The sequence below is a fragment of the Malus sylvestris genome, chromosome 9 (assembly GCF_916048215.2).
Source record: "Malus sylvestris chromosome 9, drMalSylv7.2, whole genome shotgun sequence".
Taxonomy (NCBI): Eukaryota; Viridiplantae; Streptophyta; class Magnoliopsida; order Rosales; family Rosaceae; genus Malus; species Malus sylvestris.
The window spans coordinates 11,252,321-11,265,135 of NC_062268.1; the positions used below are offsets into that span (position 1 = coordinate 11,252,321).

Here is a 12,815-nt window from a genome sequence, read left to right on the forward strand (position 1 = left end):
AGTGCACAAGGCTCCCGCTTTACGCAGGGTCTGAGAGAGGTGAATGTCGGCTAGCCTTACCCCCATTTATGGAGAGGTTGCTCCCAAGTCTCGAACCCGAGACCTACATTGCACCAAACGCTTCACTAAGCTAGTCCAGTTTAATCTAGTCTAAGTCAGTCCAGCTTAGTCCTTGAAGCTAGTCCAGTTCGAAATAGTCCGGTGCAACAAACGCACTCTTATTGTCCGACTTGTACGTAAGAAGCCAATTATTTTCTGACTCCATCGATTGAGGATCCAAAGTTTATGAACTTGACATTCATGTCACTTTGTTCTCAGAGGCCTGCTGCTGTCCATCTATGAACCTGCAGGCTATGATGTTTTCAGTACAGGAGTAGCAGGCCTATCATTTAGCTGCTATACTTTAATATCAAGTTAGAACCTTCCTTCCACTCTTTTTTTTTTTTTTTTTCTCAATGTAAAAATGTAAAGAAGTTAACAAAATGTTGATCTGATTTAATTATGATCGTTTAAACAAAAATATATTGGAGATGAGAAAAATTTGAAAGGGAGAGAATCCTACTTCATTTAGGAGAAAGGCTAGTTAATGCGTACTGTACCTATGTGCTTTTTTTCTTCATCGTCCAAGTTATATGTTTGAGATCTTGGATTTATTTTTCCATTTACAAGCAAATGTCTTTAGTTAAGTATTTATACGATAGTGTTTCAACTTATTGTTAAAGTCAAACTACATTATTTTCTTCCTTGTAAGTCATAACTACTCGTATCGGAAGACGAAAAACAGAGAACTGTCGATAGATGTTTGTTCTCCGCCCGTATCGTGTCCGTCTGAACAAACACTTACGAACTTGTTCTAAGACCACAATGACAGTATATGACTACGATTACTAGTTACATCAATGGTCAGCCTGCAATCACTTTTAAATTAGATATGTCAAATTTGCATTAGATGTGAAGATGCGTATACATATTTCTTGTATAGAAGAATTTACAGCCCAGATGCTTGTATAAGAATTTATAATTTTTCAACAGGGAAACCAGTAACAGGTTTTATCTTTGTAGCCAAAGCGCGCAATTCGGCTACTTCTTCACTGTTGAGCCTCCATCCAAGGGCACCTGCGAATTCTGCAGCCTGTTCTCCGTTTTTGGCTCCCGGGATTGGCACAACGTTGTCCTGGGCTATCAGCCAGTTTAGGACTACCTGTTAACAGGAACCCGACTCGCATTAAACCCCAACACCTATTTCTACATTTCAGAATTCTTGCCTGATATATCAATATGTGGTTTTATGATCTTATATCGAGAACATGAAACTACCAAGAGTTGGACCACATGTATATAAAACAGTGAAACAAAGAGCTGCTTTCAGCATGAACTGGAAGTTGCAACAGTATCTATGATGCATTTGATACTCGTATTCAAGGGTCCAAAATGAATGAACTACTAAAATACAGATCTTTTGGGGATAATTTTTCAGCCATGCTTCACACAGAAATGAAAACTTTAGGGCTTCTAATTGAAAAGGATAAAAGCTAGTTAAATTTAAAGAGCATCAACAAACCTGTGTGTTTGTTTTACTGTACTTTTCTCCTATTTCCTTGATCCGGTTCAGCAGAGGTTGGAGCTGCAGATAACAGCAGTATTTTAGCAAAAAAAAATGGAACTTAAAGTGTAGCGGCATTCAAAGTATTGATTATGACCTTTGTAAGAAATTCAGGAGTATAAATTTGTCCTCGGGGGCCACTTGGGGGATTTTCAGGTGTATACTTTCCTGTAAGAGCACCTGCATATGTATAAATAGTAGAAATGTCAATCTTCTCATCTCTTTTATCTCTGGATCGGACAGGCAAAACGTGACTGCTGTGACAACCAATCTAGCAAGATCTGCGTTTAAAGGCCATAATCGTTGTAACCGGAGTTGTGAAGAGATTACAAGTACTAATATAATATCCGAACAGACATCTTTTATCAAGAATCCCTATGTTTTTTTTGTTTGTTTTAGAATAACTACGTCCCTTTTGTATCGTTAAAAACTGTTTAATTTCTTAACCAAAAACAAGATGTTTGGAATTTTTTGTAAGGTATTTATTGGTTTGGTGAAAATATGAGTGCAAGTGTAGAACAACAAATAGACAACACCTCCTATTGCTAATAAGATATTTCACCCTTTACCATGCAAGACCGCCATTCGCCAACTATCCAGCGACAGTTGAATTCAACAAAAAGAAAAATACAAGCAAGATGTTGAAAAGATAAAGCACATTAATGCACAAGATATACAGAATTTTATGTGCTTCACTGTTTCATTTAGGCATATAGTTGGAAGGTGATAGCCTGAAAGGTGAATCTTTATGTGCACAACTTAAGTCCATAACTATCATGAAACATAAAATAAATACGATCGTAAAGTTGGAAGTTAAGAACTGCTTGACAAGGAATGCTCGAAAATTCAAAATTCAGATTAAAAGGCCGACTGAGAAAAGCGAGTAGGTCTGCCTTCCCCTAAGTTCTAACTTAGCAAGGATTAAGTTCACGCAGAGAGGTCTTGAATACTGTAAAATAAGAAGATATTATATCTTCTAGAAATTCTTTTATTAATTCGTAAGCTAACATATATGAGTGACGATAAGAACATGGTAAGAAAACACAAGGTTCCAACTTCACCTTGAGCAATAGGTGAATAGGCAATCAAAGTTATCCCAAGTTCATCACAGGTAGACTTAACTCCGTTCTCCTCTGGTGCCCTGTATATGAGGCTGTAATTCACTTGATTTGATGCTAGTGGGATACCTCTCTTTTGAAGTTTCGTGTGTGCCTCACGCAATCGCTTTTCTGAAATGACAAACTTTATGCGTCATCTTCTGGTTACGAGCATCTATGATAGAACCTTTTTTTCATGGTTTGAACTGCTACTTTTAACCAACAATATAAAATAGATAAGATATTGATTTATACCGCTGTAGTTGGAAACACCAACGGCCTTCACAAGGCCCTGCTCAACAGCGTCTCCAAGACCATCGAGATACCCTGAATTGATTTTCCAAATACCCCTCTTCAGAAACAAAACGAAAATATCATACATAACGGTTATAACCTCCTAATTATATTAGAAGACATATTTATTCAATGAAAAAATGGTTTTACTTATGAACAACCTTTATTTCCCCATATTCCAGGCCTGAAAAATGACACAAACACTTGATCAGATTTTGCAGTTACCTTAGCACAAAGAAGTATTTATACATAGAGCAAAGCCTCATAAGGGACATACCAATGGAGTTGATACAGTTCTACCGAAGAAAGTTCAAGGCGATTGAGGGAATCCTTAAGGGCGCCCAGGACACTTTGTCGGCCCAGCCTCCACGGCAAAGCTGCAAATTTGGTCGCAACAGCAACTTCTACTCCTGGATCCTTTTGTTTCCTTTCCTTGATAAATCTGTGCAAAATTCGGAGTCAGTTGTCTACTAATACTCTCAAAATACAGAAACCGACGTGATTATCTGTACTCTCTGTTGACTTGAAATTAGAATGACCTCTACAAAGAATTCCTACAATGTACCTTCCTAGTAGAGTTTCAGAATTTACAGCACCAAAAGAAGCCTGCGAGAATAGATAACGATGAATTTATTTGGATTTGCAACAAATTTTATGGAAATGTATTTGAGAGGAATAGAAGAACTATAAGACGCTTTTCTTACCCTGGAGCCGTACACTTCAGCAGTATCAAAGAATGTTATTCCGCCATCAACACTGACATCGAAAGCAGCTTTAGCTGCTTTCATTTTCCTGTCTACAGTTTTCTCCAAACATATTGTCATCATAAACACATTTGAGTAATTTCTAATTTCCCCTTATAAATATTAAAACCAATCTAAACAAGAAAACTGCTTTAAAAGATACAAATCATACAATAATTCATACAACCATTCGGATTTTATGGCCAAACCTAAAACCCCATCAATCCACCAGCAAAAAATTTCCATTGCTTTAGCATAAAGATGAACCATGAAAATACAACTCACTTTTCACGTTCAATCTGAAGTCATGATGGGCTCACACTTCACATTGTTATTGAAGGTGCAAGGAGTGAAGCTAAATTAGAAACACCCCTACATATGCTAAAAGTTTCTTTTAAAGTGATATTTTACTTTAACTAATATAAACTCAGGTGCATGGGAAGAACACATTCACACTAGCCTATATGGTTACACCGTACAACAACATCTGGGATGCTAAAAGTTAATATACAAAGACAATAAAGGCTCAAAATTTCAGCAAAACTCATCTGCAACTAGTACAGCCACAATCATCTATACATAAATAATATATATAAAAAGACGAAAAATGTGAAGATTTTGTAATACCCAAATTACTCTTCTACTATTGAAATTTCAAATAAATAAAATATTTATGGCTAAATTTTTTATCATATAATTTTATTTTTAGTTTGTACCTATTTATAATTTGTACAAATTTTTTTTTTCATTTTAAATTTGTACCCATATATTATTTTTTTGTGCCCATATTTTTTAAAGTTTTATTTGTGTTTGTACCATGTATACCGTCAGGCGACATTGTATATTTAATCAATGATAGAAAAATTACATATGGTATATTTATGTTTTATGCCTAAACTTTGTACCATATATTTATATTTTTAGTTTGTACCCACTTTTAATTTGCAACAGTTTTTTAAATTTGTAGTATTTTCTTTTTAGTTTTATTTTGTACTTTCTATTAGCGCCTATATTTTTTAAAAATTCATTTCTCCTCATAATTTTTTAATCTTTTATCTATCCCCTAATTTATTTATAATGTACTCATTCTTCTTTATTAATGTACCACTTTGTTATACGTGAAATGTACCAATTTTTTTAATACTTTGGATACATTATATTTTGCCATTTATTATTTCTTATTTTTACATAGTTTTTATTCATTTATTCAATCAAAATATTTGAATTTTTTTATTGTAACCGTTTCTAATGGTATTATAATGAGAGATTTTAAATTTATACGATTATAAATCTCATAAAATATTAAATAATTAATGTCAAAATTATAAAAATATAAATATTAATTGTAATATAATAAGGTGATCAAAGTCAAGACTTTGATTAAACTTTGAATGCCATTAAGGTTTTAGTCAAAGAATGTTAAGGATTAGAATCTCATCCAAAGTATCCCAAAAAACAATCACAAAAAAAAAAAAAACAAAAACAAAGACGTTGGCCGGTTACGTTCATTACTTTTCAAAATATATTTTAATAAGAATTAATAATATCTAGTAACATAATAAAGCACCGATTTGAAAACGAATTTTCAGTTATTTTATCATTTCAGTAATGTTTAAGTGAAATTTCAGCAACTTACCATCCCATTGGAAGTTATTCCAATAACTGGTGTCACCCCATGACCAAGCTCCAATCCCAAGCCTTGTCACCTTCAAATCAGAGCCACCCAATTTCACCTTATCATCCTCTGCGGTCACATTCTCAGAAGCAACAGCTCTAACCCTAGGAACTCTCCTCTCACTCAAAGCAGAAAAACATGCACTGCTAAGATGCATAGCCATGTTTCCCAGGAACTACCCAATTGAAGAAACACAAAACCAATCTAAAACAACAAATGGGTTTTCGAATTCGAACAAATTTATGATAAAAAAACAAGTCAAATTTCCAGAAAGTGGAAAAAAGAGTGATCTGAAAGTGAGGTTTCTGAAATTTAAGAACTCCAAACTCCAGAGAAACTTGGAGGGTCGGAGACAAAGATTTGTGGTAAATTAATAAGTTGTGACAGAAGTAGTTTGTGTTGTTGGGTGAAGAATTAAAGATTGAAGAGTTGGGACAGGTGAATTTTGTGGGGTGGGAATAGTGAAGAGAGACTTGGTCCTCACAGTGTACACGTTCGTGTTGATTTTTCACACGAAAAAAGGACGGCTGGAATTGCATGAGCCATCAGTCCCAGCGCGACTATCAACTGAAGTGATAACTTTAACTGGGCTCTGCCTAAATTTTTGACAACTTTGTCGACTGCCCGGCCAAAAGAAGACAACTTGGGTCAGGATTCTCTGTGTGAACTACAAGATTCAGTACTGTTTGATCCATAAGGAAGTTATGATCAAAGGGATAGGATTCTCTTATCTTTTTTTTCCTCTCCTTCTCTTCCCTTCTATTTGAACAATCATGGTTAAGTCACATTAATATCTTATATTAATTTTTTATAAATAGAGAAAGAGAAAAACAAAATAAAAAATGTAAGAGAATGGGATGGAAAGGAAGAGAAAGAGGAGGGAAGAGAATCCTAATCCATGATCAACAGTTAGACTCAGTTACAATGCTGCAACATCCCTTTGTGTGTTTGGACTTTGGACGAGAGATTCCAAACTACGGTAGAACTTGGATAAATAACCTCGGTTAAGTAATATATCTGACTGGTTTCGACTTAAAGATAATGTGCTAAATTAATAGATGGCTAAAGTTTTAAGATAATATATTATAAAAAATTCATATAGGTCTCACTTAATATATAAATTAATAATTCGTGCTGGTCGACACTCGGGGGTGACGAAGCCATTAAAAACATGCATACAGATAAAATATGTAATTAGAAAGAGAAATACTAGTGCATGAACGTGTTTAGAGCATACAACTAACCAAGAATAAAGTGAAAGAAATATTATAGAAAGGTACGAACCGAGGAATGTGTACTACACAAAGGAGACTCAAAGATGCCTAAGCGGAAGTGCCCTGATGTTGGGATCGTGTGCCTCGAATCTAAATCCTGAGGGGCGCAAAACCAAAATAGTGAGTGGACCAAAGTTTATAATAATAGTACTAATAATAAGAAAAACCATTTCCTTCATGAACATACTAACCCCCTATTTTGAAAACATATATAATACTACATATAGTAAGTTTTCTGAAATCTCTAGCATGCCATGACATCATTCGTAAAACAAGTACAAGTAAAACGATGCTCAATAACAGTGCTATCATTGCCCAAAGGAAAATCCATAAATCTTATCAATATTGTACTCTCTAGGGATATCATAGTTGCCTAAAGGCAGTACATGTCTATCACCCAAAGGTGAAGTTGTACGACACTGGGTTACGCCAATGAAGAAACCTGGTAAGCCTCATCATTCAAAGGTGAAGTTATACGACTCTAGGTCATGCCAGATAAGAAACATATAACATCACACACCGACACTAGCCCTGGGCTAGTGAAGCTGGGGATATATCATCAACTCCTCATTCGCCCGAAGGTAGTACATGTCCATCATCCAAAGGTGAAGTTGTACGACACTGGGTTACGCCAATGAAGAAATATGGTAAGCCCCATCACCCGAAGGTGAAGCTGTACGACTCTGAGTTATGCCAAAGAAGAAATATATACATAGATATCCTCAACTGTGTCATAGACGTCTACATACCCATGTTATGTGGATGTATTGTATGATAACCCGCTAGATAAGTACCAAAAACATATCTCAAAATCTCATCTCAAATTCAGAACTCAAAAGCTCAAAGTCTCATCTCATCAATCCATGATATCGCACAATCATAAATCTGTAAAATAAATCATATTTGAAAGCCATAAAAAGCGAGAATCCAATAATTTATATCCTTTAGTAAAACTTAATTTTGATATATCATAATTATTTCAAAAGCATTAATATAGAATTCACAAGACATAATAGAAACCATGCTCATTTCATAAAATATGCAATGCATGCAAACCTAACATTTTATAAAACCATGCAAGTTAAGAAGGAGTCCACTCACAAATATTTTGTTGCCCAGGAACCGCTTAAGCTAGTGAGGATTGAGTCATTTTCCACTGATGCACCTAACCACAATTAGGAACCATTTAGTAAAACTCTACTAAAACATTAGAATTTGAGAAAACAGACGGCGGATTTGGATTCGGCACGTTGAAAAACCTAAAGAGGCACCTCGGGTTTCCCCCATGTGCCATCGCACGAGTTGCCACAGGGCGGTGGCCCGGAAGGCCACTCCCGGTTTTAGGCGAATGGAAACCCAATTTTTTGACTTACTCTAAAAATTGCCAAACTTTTACAAGCAAGTAGAGCTCAATGAAAGGAACAACTTTCATACATGGGCCGAAGTTCAATTCGGCCAAAAAACACCTCAAATCACCCTCGATCCGTCGGAACCCTATAAATGGGTATTCATTTATTCGTCCTCAAATTGAACTCCGATGCCCTTGATCTTGTTTGGGGCTTGTTCCTGGGGTTTAAGGAAGTCCTTTAGTGGTGGTGGTGGTGGAAGGAATAAGCTTCAAAAATGGTCGATCACCAACAAAGGGTTTTCAAACCCGTGGGTACTGTGCACCACGAAATGTGGCCAAAACTCGTCGGGTTTGAGGTGGGAATCATAAGAAGGATTCTGTGGTGATGTTTACAGGTGGTGGTTGGCCGTGAAAAGCTAGAAAAACTTCTTGAAAGGCGTCAGAAAAGTGGCAGAACACCGGGTCAGAGACTAGGTCGCGACTGGAAACGGGTTGGGTGGTCTAGGGTCCAATTGGCTACTCCTCACCTTTCTCATTTCTCTCATTTCTCTCATTTCTCAGCTTTCTAATTGGCCATCCTCCCTACTTTCTTCTCTCATCTCTCCATCTTGGCCACACATGTGGCACCATCTCATTGCTCCATCAAATCTGGAGCCTTCTAGATGATGGTCAAATTATCATTTTGCCCTCAACTTCGTAGTTCCGTAAAATCCTCGTTTTAGCTTGAAATTTAATTTCACTTGTGCCCATGCGTTCGTAACACTGATTACTACATGAATATGCCAAGGAAACGGATCTTACGTGACACGACAAGACGGTTAACAAAAGTCAACGCATTTACCTCGAATGGCATTTTTTGTAATTTCACATTTAAAAATTATAAAAACTGTAATATTTGGGGACAGGTTGTTACAAATTAGCACTTGACATTATTAACATTTCTGGTCATGTTTGACAGAAAAGTCTAGGTGTTTATATCTTTTAAACAAAAGTTAAAGGAAAAAAAAGAATATTTAAACAAATAACCCTTTTAGCCATTTTAGATGCAAACTCAAATAGTCTTTGATTACATATGCAATACAACATTAGACAAAGGATCTTAATGTTCTACATTTCAAAATTTTCCAAGTTCAAAACGACGTCTCTTTGGCCTGATTATTATTTTTTTATTTTTAAAAAAGGCTATGCAGCCATCGCTACGCAGCAACAAGGAGCAAACTTGCTAGTTTTCCGATGAACCAGAAGGGTGGCCCATCGCTCTTGTGCTCGATTTCTGGCAAGCGGAGGTGCGTTCTATGCATGTAGCCTAAATCCACTAGTAACATGTCCTTGGTTAGAAAAGCAATTCAACATTAGATAGAGCGTCCCAACGTTTAGTAATGCCTTAGTTAAAAATGTATTTCAAATTTCTCTAATGTTTTGTACTATATTTCTGCTACTTAGTATTATGGTTTAGTCGTATTCTTCCACTTATAAGTAAAAGATTTTAGATTTAAATATCGAGTTCAATACTAATTTATTATCTTATTTTTTAGTTTAAATATATTGTTGTATTAAAAATATGTTTTGAAATGCAATTTTTATTTATAGCCCAAATCCATTAGTCCTGAATTATCTCGTATTTACCCACACCATTTGGAATACCAATTGGGGCTCCTCAATTCAAGCCCAGAAACCACTAAAATATTTTCAAGGTGCCCAAAGAATTATTGAGCCAACTCCACTACAAAATTGGAAAGAAAAACTAGGAAGATGTGATTATGTGAGGCCCATTCCATGCAGAAGAGAATGGAAACTGATCAGAGAAACTCCATACCGCCCAAAAATCTTCCTGAAATTTAGACCGCAAAAACTATTGTACTTTCTTTGTACAATCAAGTTTGAATCCATCGCTCGCAAAGTTTAGATTAGATTAATTAGAGAAGAAAAAATTAACATATCCAAGCATATAAGCCTCTGCACTTATCCCTTAAATTAGTTAATGATCTTTCATGCTATATCTGAACTGAACAAGCTAGTCTGGGACAAAACTGAAAACCCTAGCAAGGTTGAGAAAACTGGGTTTTTGCATAGATTTTCATGGCTGTTCTGATGCTTTTGAAAACCCTAGCAAGGTTGAGAAAACTAGGTTTTTGCATAGATTTTCATGCCTGTTTTGATGCTTTTGGTACGGTTTCTTGTGTGGTTTTGTGCTAATAAGATTTTGTGTCGCATGAGCTTTCCAACAGTATACCATACATTCATACGCGTCTGGCGTCCCCATTTAAATGACAAAAGAAATTAAAGCTCATTTGCCTTTGTACATTACAACTGAAAAAAATGGTGATAATTTTTCTTTTTTTCGGTAACGACTCCAGATCATAGATTAAGTCACAGGGAAAAGCAAGATACAGCAGATGTAATCTATATACTTGTTTCTATTGAATGTTTGTTGCAATACTATATACATGAAACCTTCCCAATCAAACAAAACGATATATCTTTGAGAACTGGCACGGGCCAATTGCCAAAACCGAGCATTGCTCAACCACCTGTTGAGAAAAAGTAGAAGTACCACACCATCCTGTACCCCATCGTTGCCAAGCTCACAATCTTGAGGAAGTGCCTCAAGCTTTCTCAATGCATACATTTAACTATGCGGCTGGGGCAACAGCGCCTGCATCATCGTCGTCGTCATCCCAATTATTCTTTTTGTAAACATAGAGCTGAGTCTTCATCAGGTCCTCCTTAACAACCAACTTGGAAGAATTCCAAGTCGCCATAGCAAATGATATATATTTATATATGTGTGTGTCTGTGTTTATAAATAAATATTAAATCGCTTAATGACCAACAATGGAACTGCTTACCTAAGAAAATGACCAAGAAACTAAATAAGTCATGTACTGCAGGTAGACCTTTATATTTTATGCTGGAGACTGCAGTAGTACAGTATATAGTATACATCTCTGCTTGTATATTTATATTAAGGAAACAAAGGAATAATACCATATCTCTCTGACAGAGACCTGATATTTTCTTATGGTGCGTTCTGCAATCTCTTTACTTTTTACTGATCTTGATGGATGCAAAAATCATGTACCCTTGGCTGGTAATTTGGCGCCCAAGGGAGAGAGTGATGACATGGTTGGGCTCCCTCCATTCATTTGTCTTAGTGGGGTGTTGGTTTTTACACGTTGGCTAAGCTCATGGCAAGTGTCTGCACTGCACATTCCATACGTGGAATCAACAGTCCATCCACGCTCTGAGGGACTATTGTCACCTCCATGTCATCGAACACGGAACTTGCTGAAAAAAATCTCATTTCTAATCAATTTCTACAACGGAAAAGCTACTGCACAGCAAACGGGAAATCCACAGTTTGCGCCATCCAATCTAGTCACATTAGAATATAGTTTTACATTAAGTGACTCAGCTACGTTTTAAAAGAAAAGGAAAATGGCTCGTCTATACAGATTTGGTCCTATTTTTTAGCGTTGTTATGTTTTAGGGTGTAGAATCAACATCCATACATGTTATAGCTTAAATTAAGATGCTAGTCTTATTGTATGTTTGGAATTCATTTTAAAATGATTAAAAACGTTTTTAATGAAAGTGCTTTTGAAACTAATTCTTATTAAAAATGCAAGTGAAACTTCAAGTGCTTTTGGAACCCAAAATTATTTTCACCAAAAGCGTTTAGTCATTTGAAAAACATTTCCAAACGAGCTATTATATCGGTTAAGTGATTGGATTTTAGGGTTTAAGTCTCAACTATTGGGTGCAAAGCCAAACAATTAAATCTGAAATTGAAGCTCTAAGGGTGATTTTATATCCTAAATAATCAATATGTTCAATAACAAAAAAAATCAGTTTATTTTTTTGTCAAACGATATATTTTGTTAGATTAGCTAACGACGAGACTTGAACCCACGTAACCATACAAGGATTCAACCTTTCAATAAATAATTTTTTTTTTCTTGATAGCTTCAATAAATGAGATTAAAGTAGTATAAAATTGATTAAAAGTACGATTTCTTGGCCCGATGTTCATCCTCTTGGAAAGAAGAAACATCCTACTATGAGAAATTTTTTTTTGGATAAATTAGGTTTTCATCCCTCATTTCTCCTTCTCATTAATTGAAATCTTATTCCTATTTTCATTTTTGGTCAAGGTCCCTGACTTTTCTTTATGTCATTATTTGAATATTAAATTATTTCCAAGTCATTATATGTCAATTTAAAAATGAAAAATTAATCTTTTTAGTGTTTTTTTTCTTCTTATATTTTTATTTATAATTTGAATAATTTTTTTTTTAATTTATACCAATATTCTTTTTAGTTTTAGTTTGTACCCATAATTTTGAAGTTTAATATGTACCCAGATTTTCAATTTAATTTGTACCCATAGTTTTGAATTTTAATATGTACCCATATTTTTAATTTAATTTGTACCAATATTTTTTTTGTGAACGTATACCATGCTAATTATATGTATTTATTTTATGTTTTAAAATATATCAATAGTTATTTCTTGCACTATATTAATAACTACGTGGGTATTTTTTTCTTGCTAGAACTATGTGAGAATAAATTATTCTATTATTGATTTTTAAGTAATTGTTATTGTAACAATATTATTTGGATTTGTTTAAATTTCATAATTTGTGGGATATTGAATGCATAAAAGCATTAGTTAAATCCCTTAAATGATGCTAGGGACCTTGATCAAACTATTTAAACAAATAAGGTTTCATTCTAACAACTAGGTTGATTAAGGACCGAAACCAAAATAACCATTT

At 34.9% G+C, this 12,815-nt stretch overlaps 1 protein-coding gene and 1 long non-coding RNA gene across 3 annotated transcripts; both read right to left on the reverse strand.

Annotated features, from left to right (window-relative positions):
* Window positions 1-918: 918 nt before the first annotated feature.
* On the reverse strand, window positions 919-5,948 carry LOC126583273 (uncharacterized oxidoreductase At1g06690, chloroplastic). Its single transcript, XM_050247606.1, has 10 exons — window positions 5,374-5,948; window positions 3,699-3,790; window positions 3,560-3,600; window positions 3,272-3,436; window positions 3,156-3,178; window positions 2,956-3,027; window positions 2,665-2,832; window positions 1,701-1,783; window positions 1,562-1,624; window positions 919-1,201 (listed from the first exon to the last, which is right to left on the reverse strand). Exons 1-10 carry the CDS (start codon window positions 5,573-5,575, stop codon window positions 1,016-1,018), a joined length of 1,095 nt encoding a protein of 364 aa, XP_050103563.1. The 5' UTR covers window positions 5,576-5,948; the 3' UTR covers window positions 919-1,015.
* Window positions 5,949-6,612: 664 nt separating this feature from the next.
* Window positions 6,613-8,370, reverse strand: LOC126583791 (uncharacterized). Of its 2 annotated transcripts, none has more exons than XR_007609828.1 (3): window positions 8,060-8,370; window positions 7,788-7,851; window positions 6,613-6,783 (listed from the first exon to the last, which is right to left on the reverse strand). It is a non-coding gene; the product is annotated as an uncharacterized LOC126583791 (long non-coding RNA). The 2 variants fall into 2 exon arrangements; XR_007609829.1 differs by having other exon boundaries at window positions 7,958-8,370.
* Window positions 8,371-12,815: the final 4,445 nt, after the last annotated feature.

What these genes read in the sequence shown, in the direction of transcription:
- LOC126583273 (XM_050247606.1), bottom strand. Translation starts at nt 5,575, where the DNA reads ATGGCTATGCATCTTAGCAGTGCATGTTTTTCTGCTTTGAGTGAGAGG. An exon ending in GAACTGTATCAACTCCATTG is followed by an intron (nt 3,179 to 3,271) that starts GTATGTCCCTTA and finishes GTCATTTTTCAG; the next exon opens with GCCTGGAATATGGGGAAATA. An exon ending in TGGAATATGGGGAAATAAAG is followed by an intron (nt 3,028 to 3,155) that starts GTTGTTCATAAG and finishes AAATCAATTCAG; the next exon opens with GGTATCTCGATGGTCTTGGA.